Raw genomic sequence first — 13,247 nt, forward strand, 5'->3', positions numbered from 1 at the left:
ATTTTGCTACGTGGATGCTGCGTGTTCAGTGGTGGCGCCAGGGTATCCTGATAGCGGCGGGGAGGGGGGAGGGGTAGGTTATGAGCCATCTTTTTAAGGTGAAGTCGTATCTTATTGTCAATGGCAAGACAGTGTTTGTATCAGGTTACACGACCCTGACCTGCTATGATTACTTCTCCTTCTTTTTACTACCCTTTTCTTCCCTCATTTTTACCGTTTTGAAAAAAATTGCACGAAAAGTCAAATCGGGGCGGTCATCCGCCTCCCCGTTTTAGCACCGCCCTTGTGTATGATACCGTAACCTCAAGGAGTGTAGTCATGTTCCGATAACGTTCTAAGATTCGCCGGATATTAGTGGGTTCTTACCATCGTCTGCAACGTTACCTCTGGATTTATCATGATATCAATTAGGCCATCGAAATTTGTCTCCCAGCGGAATCCTATTCCATTTGAACGGCAAAACAAAATACGGGTAAAGGTTTTTTCTAACAATGTGAAACGTGAAAGTCTACCTTTCTGGGAAATCTGTCAAAACCCTAAGCTCTTCTTGCCGTGATCTGTTTCTACTTTTAGATATATCCCCCTGGCTAAGTCATCCGAACCAGTATTCCCTGATCCGAGATATGTTTTTCAAACTAAACATCATAATTTCAAAAGTGAAATAAATGGATATGAAAAAGTGATTATTTACATTTGTTTAGGGAATGAGAAAACAGCAAATGAAGATCAGAGCAGAAATATTTCCCCCAAAGGCTAGGCCAAAGGAAAGGAACGATTAAAGGGAAAAGGAAAAATGTGAAATTGTTGGGAGGAAGAAATCATTAGCACATGATCTTTTCAGTTCATTGGTGTCATGTCGTCATTGCATATTCAAATCACTACTCAAGATCAAACAAACATGTTAAGATGTATAAAATTATGTGAAGTACATATACGACAAAACCATGTAAATGATATCTTTATCATCTAATTAGACGTCTAAAATAATTATTGTTGAATGTATTATGTAACATTATAATTAACATCAATTAGCAGCTTGCCATAAAAGCTAAACTAAAATATCTTTCTATTGTGTTGGCACAGGTGACAGTGCATTTTAACATAGGTAAATGTTTGCTTTTTTTATTTCAAAACCAGGAATTCTCAGAAACAATACCCTGTAAAAAACTGTGATGGCGTGGAAGTAAGAACTAATACGTGTAGCCTATATACTAGCATACAAACTATGATCCAAGAAGGCAATACTCTGCTGAGATAGAGAGCAGGAAGAGGGTCACTGTTGGAGATGTTATAGTGGCGCAGCTGAGAAGTGACTCCATATCTAGACGGCGATAAGGGTGTCCAAGAAATGTAGCGAATACCCCCTCAACGGTTACCACAATTTTTTTTAACAAGTGCACACATTGGTACCAAGCGTGTCTGTAGCATTTCAATTCATTTGAATGCTAGATAAAAGAGCACTGTCGATTAAATACACTGCTCACTGGCATAGGAGCCGTGGCCGGGGATCGAACCCCGGACTTTCAAGTGCCAGCCAGGCGCCTGAGACCAATCGGCCAGGCAGATTTAACTGCTATCTTCCTTTGTCAATTAGCGTCAGAAATGCATCTTTACTAAATGTGGAACCCTCAGAGGCGTAACACAACGAGAAAGTATACCCTTTAAGGTGCGAACTTGAAATAGAGTGTGATAATCCTGCTAAAAGTTGTTGTGTAACCAGGGAAATCTCCTAATGTCACATCTTTTAGTAGTGAAACTGACTGATACCCTTCAAAAGAGTTATTCCCATGCACCAAAAGAGGCTATATAAAGTAAGAAGCAAGTAAGTAGCTTGCGAATGGTGCTGAAAAAAAAAAATATATTTAAAAAAATGCGAAGAAGTCGATGACAACTGAGTGCCTGGCCCTGTATTCCCTTTAGTTTATATATGCATGCATGGTTAAGAATGTGAGGAGAGAGAAAGGCAAGAAGATTTGAGTGTAGTAAATCTTTTGAAACAAACTAAACTGTCCAAGAAGTACTCAAGGCCGTTCGTGCCATTTTCTTATCAAGGAAATAGCTGATGGTCCTCTTCGACACCATCTGTTCTACTGTTTAAAACGGGCAGCAGTTCGCTTGCACTCAGCAGCCTCATTGCGTCCTTTGATGTCAAGTAAGAGTGTTCCAAGCTTCACAGCCAAATGCACGCTGAGGGCGTAAGAGCATCGTTTTCGCTTGCAAAAGAGCAGGTTTCACAGGCCTAAAACATTTCCCATAGACGCGTGTGTTAAAATCGCACGTTTTAAAGATTCATAAAAAATAAGGAAGAAATTTGGGGTCAAATGTTTACTACCAGTGGATAGGATATATCTGACAATCCATATCTGCCCAGAAAACAGACCCTCGACCGGCTCATTTTAAAATAAAATCTCCTGAGGGTCAAATTCATCACCTGAAATAGTTCTTATCCTTCCGCCAGTCAAGATATAGTTCCAAAGTTGGAGATATTCCTTCCCTATTTTGGAAAAGGAAGTTCAGTAATTACCATAATTACCAAAATAGAACCAGTGTTAGATGGTCAATCATAATCATACACTTTGTCAATCAGCCATATTTTGAGATTGGTTGGCTCGAATGAATATAATTATGTTGCCTCCCTGATGTTAATAGGCCCGTGCGACCTGCATTCAACGTTCATGGTGCACGGTGATGGGAAAAGCCAAAGTGGCATGTCGATGAACTTGCCGAGTTTGTAAGCTTTTGCTGGTATGTTCCCAAGGGAATGGAGAAAGTGTATACCTTTTGTGTCTCGGAATCTGACCACCGGGTCGATAATGTATTTGCATATAGGCGCTCTATTAAAAGGCAGAATATGATTATGACGTTGTGGGCCGCCGTCTGCAGGTCGATTGTTACCTGTTTGCTAGAAATCAGAGGAATTGGTGAGAATGTTTCATATCCAACTGATGGAGAGTATGAACATTATGCACACTGAATAATTGTAATTCGTTTAATTTGCAGATTCATTGACATGCATCAACTTCATAACTTTGGTCTAGATTCATATTTTACCATCACCCGATAGCATAGATAGCTAATTAAACTCAGACATTAGCATTGCTATCAAAGCATACCGCCCACTGTCGTAATTCAGGTGTCTGTTTGCAGATATGACAGAACAAAGGAACTTGTGACTTTAGGAGACAAATTGAATACGTGATTATTAATTTAATTCCTTTTAAGATTTTTTTTTAGAATTATTATCAAGCATACCGAGAACAATCACAAGCCAATTTACTGTTATAATTAGAAATCTTTTGTACGGAATACATATTTCCCTCTTTCAATTCACTCCTATATTTTTAGCTTTTGTTTGTTTCTTTTCGTTAAAAAAGAGTATTATTTCACGGATATTACACGGGTATCTATTGTTATTCTTTCAATATTGCTCAAACATATATTTATGTTAGAAATGTTAATTCTGCATGTTAAGATACAATATTCAACTTTATAATATGTATATCTCATCTATAAACATTAAAAGAAATAAAAATCGTTGTTATTAATGCCGATGATAGATTTAAAACAACTGTGTTCTTATGAATAAAATGATATCGAAATTTGAATAATCTGTTTTCAAATCTATTTCCTTATCATATGTTTTTCACACATACCGTACATATATTTTCCCCCTGGATATGGTCGGTAATTATAAGTTAGATGATTCTATGAAATAATTATGAATGTTTCGCAAGTCATTTAGAAGATATATTCCCCTGCATTCTTAACTTGAATGATCCCTTCAAAAAAAGGAATTCCAATCGCTAATAAAAAAGCTAGAAATGCGATATAATAACTGAATATTTTGAGTGCTAACTGGCTCGTTTCTAAATTGAATGAAAAGAACACAAAAACCTTCGACAAGCATCCTAAATCTTATGTAAAAATAAAAATATTTAATGACAATTTGCCCGGCAAATGCCAAAAATGTTAATTCAAATGAAAATCGGGTGAATTTCGCCGGGTAGCGCTATCTATTTGAAAAAGTTCGCTAACCAAATATATTAAGGGGGTGAAGGACCAATATATATGATATAAAAATAAAAATAAACAACACAAAATACATTTTGTATTATAGAAAACTTTATTTAATCGTTATCATTAAATTTATGTTCACTAAATTTCCATTTCGTGAACTGAATGCTATACTGAAGCGAAAATACTATAAGCGAACGAAATTGGTCAACTTTTAAATATATGTTCGGTGTATGTCTCCCTCTTTAGTTGGACCTTTGAAAAAAAAAAGTGTTTGACGAGTAAGTGGACATCGAGCGTTTTGCCGATTGGGGTGAGGATCTCGTTCAATCAATTGAATGAAGAATAGCAATCTTGAATTTGACATCCTCATGATATTTGTATTTTAACTTATTTATTAACGACTAATAATTCTGCTATCAGCCTAAAGTTGTTTTTTCAGCGAGGCCATGAAAAGTGCAAGAGATATACTAAAAAAATACAACGAAAACACTATTCATGATGTCATTAGGGCCTTCTACTAGACATGATAATACTGCAAAACTATATATGATAAATTTGGGGAAAACAATATTGGTTGGAAAAGAAAACGGGATAATAATAAACGAAATTGTCATCAATAAATCATATTTCATGTGGGTATATAGGTGAATTAAGTGTGGATATTTAGAAGGGTATAGTGTCAGATCTCTTCATGTTGTCCCTTTCTCTATATCATACTTTAAAACGCACTTCCCTATGCACACACACACCCTCACACACCCTTACACACAAAAACCCATATACATCCGAATCCTCTCTCCATCTCGCTCACTGTCTTCTTAAAAAATCTACTTTCTCTATCTGATTAATGCAATGCAGGCTTTTCCCTTTTCAGATAGTTTTGTTTTACCTTCTATCCTGGGTTTGTTTACTTTCAATTGTACTTTATCTGTTATTCTTAGATTCTTTGTCATGCCGACATTAAATTCGTTCATACTCCGCTGTAAGATTAGTCCAGATTGGACCTTGTTGTTTGGAAGTGCCCTTTCCCAAAAGCTAACATAGAGGGCACATGTCTCCCAATCTCTAATCAGCACCAATCCACTCATCTTCGCCTTGGTGGGGAGCGAAGATGAGTGGATTGGTGCTGATTAGAGATTGGGAGACATGTGCCCTCTATGTTAGCTTTTGGGAAAGGGCACTTCCAAACAACAAGGTCCAATCTGGACTACTGTAAGATGTGAGGCTGACAGTTCGCCTATCGTTTTACCTCTGGGTCTTGTTTCATGAAAACCTATTGCAATAACAAACGCACAATTTCAATAACAAGCTTACTATTAGCCAGTCAAATCGAATAGCACCAACTTCTTAAGACTCCCAAGACACGTGTAGCATAATGGTACGCGAGCTTTCTCTGCCTCAGCACCTTCTCTCTGGAATAATTTGACGTTGAATATAAGAATTATACGATCACTGTAGACCTCTAAATCTAAACTGAAGTTTTATCTTTTCTAACAGTATTGTTATGACAGAGATTTATCTCTACTTCAAACTCACAAAAAATTACACTAAAGCAATCATATAGTTAAGTAAGAATGAAATCGTCCTGCTTTGGACCTTTAATCAAAAGTTTGCATCTTGTAAACAAAGTTAAAAAAACAAAAGTTTCTTCCAATTTCCAAAGTTAAAAAAACAAAAGTTTCTTCCAATTTCCAACACCATGCTTTAATTATAATATCAGCAGGTTCGATAAACTTGTAAATCGAACATTATTTTACAGTTTGTATGACTCAATCCCAAGGCATTTTACTTTTATTTCGGCTATTAGTGGATTATGACTATGAGCTCGCTATTTCAATCTAAGCCTAAAACGTTAGGCCTACTTAGACTTAGCTTATATAGTTCTACTTCTAGATCTAGATTAAATTTTACCTTAAGTTATATACCAAAAATACATGTTGCGGATCGTTGGGGCCCATACGGTATTAGCAGCGACACTTCAGTTTTATTCAGGGGTTTTCATGGTGTACTCACAGTCCAGTTCGCGATTTAATTGCATAAAGTTCATCCGCTATGTTGAACTAGTTGACAGCGTTCACTGTGCAGTTCTCATTAATGTTGTGTATTACATCTCAGAAGTGTGTGTAGTCCCAATAGTTCATTTACATGTTGTGCAGAAACATGTTCAAACTCGGTTCCAAATCTCACTATTCAACGCGTTGAAACACTAGCTCAGACAAAAGTCCACCTCTGGGTAGAAAGGTTAATCAGTTCAGCTAATAGTCAAGATAATTAACTTTCATCTCGGATCAAAATCATACAGGGTTGAAAAGAAAAGAACGACGAAGTTTCGCCCGATAAAATAAAAGACGTCACTTTTCACTTTTTACACAGTTCATGCCATTGCCATCCCAATCCTTTTTCGAAACCATGGAAACAGTCCGTTAGCCTTGTTCCGAAGAGCAAAATATTAATTCTAACTACATGATATAATAAAATATTGAAATAAACTTAACCTTAATACGATACTATCAAGTTTATTCGTAACAGTATTAGTTTCAATATTGGTACTTTGATACTCATCCAAACTTTCTCAATCTTTCTTTTGTTGTGCGCCTCTAAATAGAATAGGCCTATTTATCTATTATTATCCCGATTTACCCGATATCTGAGAGAGCTTTCATATTAAAATATTTTGTCTCATATATTTTTTTATTTTTTTAAATAGTAATCTACATATTTACCACTTATCATTAGAACAACATTATTATCTTTTATTTGGGATCAAATACTTAGTTCATCATTCGCACATTACAGTTTGCAAGCAAATGAAAAACCGAGACCCGTAAGAAGTGATAATAGTTTAGATGCTGATTGATTGTTTAAGTCATTTTAATATAATTCAGCTCATGTAGAATAATGACATGGTCATCTGGATTCATCCTTTGCAGCCATGCCTATAGGTCCATGCTTTGACACAAATCAAGTTTACATCACAGCAAAGCATACCTTCATATTATTCAACCGTAAGTGTATACCCCATACAATTGGTATCAAATTATTTGGAAGAAGATACTCTTTCATATATGATATTATTATGTGGGTTTAAATTTTCGAGTTAGAGGTGTAAAGTTTTTTTTATTAATCTCTAATGAGTAAAAAAAGATCATACCTTAATCATCGTAATTACTATTAAAGTGACTTAGGAATAATTCAATAATATATTAATATACATTATTCAGAAGAGGACAGAGACAGTATTTTTTCTTATATAATAACACTATCAATTCAGTTTTTGTATTTTATATATGCCACGATTGTGAGACATTGATTACGAGATATAGGCTCGCACCATATTGATGCGTATCGTACAATGTCAGGCAACCCCATCCCTGCCAAGAACGCTACTGAAACAATGCATTCCATAATTATTGTTATTGATATATACATCATACTTCACACACTTGTGCGTCTTTCGGCGTGAGTAGCCCCATACGAAATCCCAACTCTCAATGTTCTAAAAAAATACAACTTTCGTTTATTTTTCATCTCGACCATTAATTGCTTTCACTTGTGGCTTCCGGGACATTTCCTCGTGTAAAAAAAAGTTGGATTAAAAAAACCCTGATTCCAAATGAAGAGCAGTGCTCTCTATTGAAACTGACCAGACCCGATAGAGCGTTCACTTTTCCTTTCAATCGTATTATATTCCGTTCCTATTGTGATAAAACCATTAATTCCCATTTTATATCCACACTATCTTGTCCCCCAGCCCCAAAATCCTATTCCTGATAGGACTACCATTGGTGGTAAAAGGAATGAAGAGAGCCTTTCGGCGTCATGTTTTTTGCTCCATTTGCCTGGACCAAACCGACCAAACATTCATCTGTTCACACTTTTCACGTCAAATCAGGCCATGTTGTTAGAAATCTCAAATTATAAAGAGTACATTTGTATATTATAACGGTTTGATAATATTAACAAACGCCACTTATTGAGAGTCATTGAAGTTGCGATTGTCATTTAACGCTGCAAACCTCTCTCAAGATATATTACTAGTAATCACCAACCAGCAACCAAAAGGGATAGTCCATTTGATATACACCAAGAAATTTTTTGAACCCTAAATGAACACTTAATGATACCAACTTTTCGGGTGTAATCTTGCACCTAAAACTTTCCCCTTTTTTGCGTCTTGTTATTATTTGCTCCAGAAATACTCATTTGCACCCTAAAAAGGTGCAAGTTTTCACCTTTTAAGGTGCATAATGCTTAAAATTAAAAGGTTTCACATTTGAACCCTTATTGCATGGTTCAACTCTGCACCTTATAGGGTGTTTAACCGAGTCGGCTATATAATACACCCTTAAAGGTGCAAAAGCAATTCTCGGGGTGCTGCTATTGTACAAACCCTATGCGCCTATGAATGTTCTCAACAAATATGGCGCATAGAATCTGTGGATCATGATCATCAAGTTAGCAAATGAATGGAAAGGAGGTCAAGGGGGATAAAGAAATATGATTCAATTCGGTCATTAAACATGAAAACATATTGATGCACAAATATATGAATAATTTAATTAGAAAGAAATAAAAACCTATTGGTGAATATGAACCGGAACATATCTCCAGAGATTATCAAGTGTCAGAGTTAAAACAAACGAGAATTCCGAGCAATTGAAATTGTCAAACTTTACTGAGCGTTCACAATGTCATGATACGAAGAAATGATTTAATGCTTTACCGATATCGTGAATGGTGTTTTAAAGTGACAGTTTCCTTGAATACCTTATAATAAAAAATTACTTATAATGCCCCAATTAATGGTTTATACAAGATTTTCATACGATGTTTCCAATTTTGCACGTTTTTTTATATCATATCGGAATATAATTTCTCTTTTTTTAAAGCCTAAACCGCAGTCCCCTACTAATAGAAGTAGTATGAATAGTTTATTTGACCTAAAAAGTAGTCTTATACCGATATATTACTACCAATTATGATTCCAGTCATGCATGCTACCCAGTTGCATGGTTCTCTGATTTTTTAAGAGGAGAAGGATCCGACTATTCGTGCAATCAGCCGTTTGTCTTTTCATCTCACTCAATGATCCCTATCCGTTGGAAATCTATTTATTGTGGATCCGATCTCTCACGGCTCCTCATAATAGGTGAGAAGTAAAAACAAGAATACTAAAACCTCCTTTATGAGAAGTTTTTTTTTACGAGTGACATCCTTTTACGGTGGGGTTTTTTATACCTCCGAAGAAAGAAAGCATCGTGTCGTGAACTTTAAATGACTCAGAAAGATCTTCCCACTAAAAAACTAGTCTATATACAAGGCACCTTTACTGAATGAATTTCTAAAAGGAGGATTTGACACGAATCCAAAGAAGTGAGTTTCAGATCCCAAGGAAGTTGTGTTATCATTCGAATGTTCTGCTACGCCTTAAAGCTACTACACCATTCTCTAAACAGATCCTGCTTTATCATTATAATAATGGTAAAAATTGATGATAATCATGATAATAACAACAATAAGAAAGTGAAGTATTCATATTGCGCTGTATGTGTATAAGCGATGAATATCATTCATTAATCCAGATTCAGCATGATAACTGCCAATAAAGCTCTTAAACATTTAAAGCAGTAAATCCCTACTGATTACCCATTTACCTCACCTGTATCGAGAGTGGCAATTTAGGAAACAGAACCCCAAATCTTTTGATCTACTCGGAGAAATAAATATCCACTCGACCATCTGTACATATTCCCTTTCATGCTACTAGTATTCATGTAATTGTTAGTGAGAATCACCAACGATTCCTTGGTAAAATAGTTGGCGACATACAATGATATACCTTATAGAGTATGTGATGAGACTATGTAAATATGATTTCTGCTCACACTTTACCATCAGATTCATTGAGTCGGAGTCGTAGTGTTGTGGAGGAATCCAAGCGATACGGACGTGTCTCCAATCTTTTCTTCAGAGTCACATCCTTTCATTCTGAAGCAAAGGGGTGCTATTTTGCAAGAGAATAGCTGGAAATTGTGTGATTATTGTGTGTGTGGCCCAGCTGAGCTATGAATGGGTTAATAATCAAGGGAGAGCTTGGATTGTGATATGAATAAAGTGACATACTTGTTAACATGACGTAAGGAGCTTGTCTCAAAGAGGGTCTATGCCACTTTCCCTTCTTGCGATGAAAGCACCGGACGGCTTTGTGATCATCAGCACGGTTTGTTAGACCGCAATTCATACTTTCTTGTCCACCTTTCCTCAAACTTTTCAACCAACAGGGACCAACGATTGATCCAATGTTGTATACATACTGATATTCATTTAGTGATCGCAAACATAACAAGGTGAATTAGATAGGCCGCCGTGTATAATGCATCAGAGGGTAATTTATTTACACTTTTCTATATATTCGGTTCCTCGATGATTTGAGCCCGTTGAGAGGGGAGGCTGTTTTAGCGATCAAGCCTTTACCCCACCTGTCAACAGCAAGAGAATATGGAGTGATATTTTCAACAGACACGGGAAACAGGAATCAATGTGCGAACTGAATCTTCGACACAGAGCGTAGAAAGATGGACACCGCTTGTACAAACTGACAAATGTATCAGATTCTCAACAATGCGAGGAATTAACCTGGACATCAGCTTAGCAAACCAAATCGGCTCAGGAGATGATGTTAAGAGGTAGACATATGGAATCCATACATCCCCGTTTTTACTAGCACTTCTCTTGCAATAAACTGACTTCAGTAAATTTGTGTGATCGAGACTAACTGTTTCTGCCATTATATCTCAAATACATGTTAAATGAAAGTGAAGCATGCTGACAATGACGATGCATCTGAAGACGGATTTGTATAGGCATATTGTCGACATGGAACGAGACTTGTCACTAACATGATTAAGGCTACCCCCTACGGACCTTTCCGAAGTAATCCTGAATGAAAGAGTTTGTTTTGATAGAAGAACATTCGTGTAAGTTGTCCATCAAAGAACGTTTTCATCACTGATTGACTTTCGGCCTCTCGTTCTCCAGCCCACCCTGTTTTGTTTGGAAAACACGTCTACCATTTACAAACATCCAACCAAAGAAAACAAAGTATGTTCTATCTTACAGATGACAAGTTCAATAACAGTTCCTTCTTTTGCGTGTGCGTCTACCTGATGACAGTCATGCTTGGGATTTATCTTTGAGGGCCTACTAGAGAAAAGATTTACCTCTCAACTTCGAGATAATGTAGGGCAAGGTTTATGCTAATGGGTAAACAAACATTTTGATGTCATCGAATCAACGACGACGAATTTCAGATTCGGATGCTTTCCGAGTTTGAATTTGTTTGTATCACATATTGAGTTATTTCTCAAGTCGGGGATATCATAAATGCGTTGAGCCACTCACTTCGGACTCAGGAGAAGGGTATGAAACTTTGTAAATCGATTCGGTTTGGACTTCTGTACTACTTATCGTTTCACTATGGATAATATAGTCGTTGTAGGTGTGCGTCGAACATCGGGATTCTGTCAGGCTGTCAAACCAGGGCTACTGGCCCAGCGGGACATTGCATCCACGTGGAAACACGCTCTTCTTCTCGTCCTCGTTCTGGCAGGCACGGTGCATAATGCAGTGGCACAGACCGGTAAGTTTACATAATGAATGTAAAGAATGACTTCCCATGCATTGACCTCGTACTTTTGATACAGAGGGGGGAAACAACAGAGAGACTGTGAGAGAAAGTTGAAAAGCATGATGATGATGATGATATTAAATGATAGGGTGAAGCGAAAGCAGGACAATAAACCATAAATGTTTAGTAGGAGGAAAGAAGGCATTACAGTTGAACGAACGAGGCGAGAATGATAAGGTAACACTGGTAAATGCATGTAGCTCCATGGTAAATGGATATGAAATTAGAAATCGCCTGCTCAGGCATGGAAAAGACCTACCCGCTGTTCAGGGACATGTAAACTGATAACCTCACCTCTTGCGTAGAAACCGTCTGAGACCATCACCCCATGAAGCTATCACACTCTTTGAAGTGTGCCTCAACCAAACATAGAGCTGATCATAAACAAGCATAATGCTGAAAATTTCTTCAAAATCGCATGTAAAATAAGAAAAACACGTCATTTTCAAAGTTTCGAAGTTTCGATTTCTCAAAACTGTCATGTGAAAAAACTAAGCTAGGGAAGCGATGACTTCACGCGCTATTTCGTTCGTATTTCTATTCAAACCACATCCAGAGGTTGCGTGAGTCCTTGAAATCCACATTTTTTCAACTTTTTTTTAATTATTTATTCGTTTATTTATTTATTTATTTATATATTTATTTATTCATTCATTCATTTCTATATTTATTTGTCTCTGTATTTCCTTTCCCACGTACTTCATTTAATTTGCTCTGTATTGTTTAACTTATTGCCATAATTTGTTTTCTCGCCGGAGACAAGCACACTTGATATGGCCTTCTTTATATAGATTTGCGTCACATTATCAAGTGAAAGTATATTTCAAACGTTAGTTCTTTAATATGATTATACCGAGTGGTGATGTTTTTTGGTTTTATGACTTTTTTCTTCGATTTTTTATTGACTCAATTCAGATTTCTCACTTGTTAGGGCATACCAATCGGAGTTGTATAGGATGATAATTCAAAAATAGAAATAAAATGAAGTAACGCTAGATCCATTAAAATCCGCATCTACATAATTATCTCTAGGGTCTATCGAGACTTCGATTATTATTTTTCATGTATCATACTTTGGATAATATGAATGTTACAACTAGATCTACCTCACTCAAGAACTACATCGCGCCCTATTTTTACGGTCTGTTTGGGCACCTTTATCTGGGATTAAGCTAATCTCCTCTCATTTATGTTCATCTTAGAGATCAAGATACAGATTGAAAAATAAATGGTACCCCATGTCTGCGCACCCATTCACTTGGCACAGGATTCGGGTATTTTGATGAGGAAGGCTACATTTTGAGGTCGTCACATGAAATGCCCAAAATTCCCAGTACGACAATACACCAGACGGTGGACTGTACTGTTTCCAGAAGAAGAAGATTAACGCTCCAAATACTGTTCATTAAAAGAACCAATGGGAATTGCCTTTAAAAACCTCGGAAAAGCACCATTCATTCGTAATTAGAATCTGATAATGGTGAATAGTTTGTCACTACGTGGAATCTTTTTTGATCTTTTGTGGTTGATGAGCACTTGTTAC

The 13,247-nt window shown here is 36.6% G+C and overlaps 1 protein-coding gene across 2 annotated transcripts in view; it reads left to right on the forward strand.

Moving 5' to 3' along the window:
- The first annotated feature begins 9,912 nt into the window (after positions 1-9,912).
- LOC121421844 (von Willebrand factor D and EGF domain-containing protein-like) overlaps positions 9,913-13,247 on the forward strand; it is a 59,431-nt gene continuing 56,096 nt past the window's right edge. For both annotated transcript variants that reach the window (XM_041616646.1, XM_041616653.1), the window contains exon 1: positions 9,913-11,656. In XM_041616646.1, coding sequence (XP_041472580.1) covers positions 11,494-11,656 — 163 coding nt within the window. In that variant the 5' untranslated portion in view covers positions 9,913-11,493. The remainder of the gene's footprint in view (positions 11,657-13,247) is intronic.

The sequence above is a fragment of the Lytechinus variegatus genome, chromosome 1 (genome assembly GCF_018143015.1).
Source record: "Lytechinus variegatus isolate NC3 chromosome 1, Lvar_3.0, whole genome shotgun sequence".
In the NCBI taxonomy this organism is placed as follows: Eukaryota; Metazoa; Echinodermata; class Echinoidea; order Temnopleuroida; family Toxopneustidae; genus Lytechinus; species Lytechinus variegatus.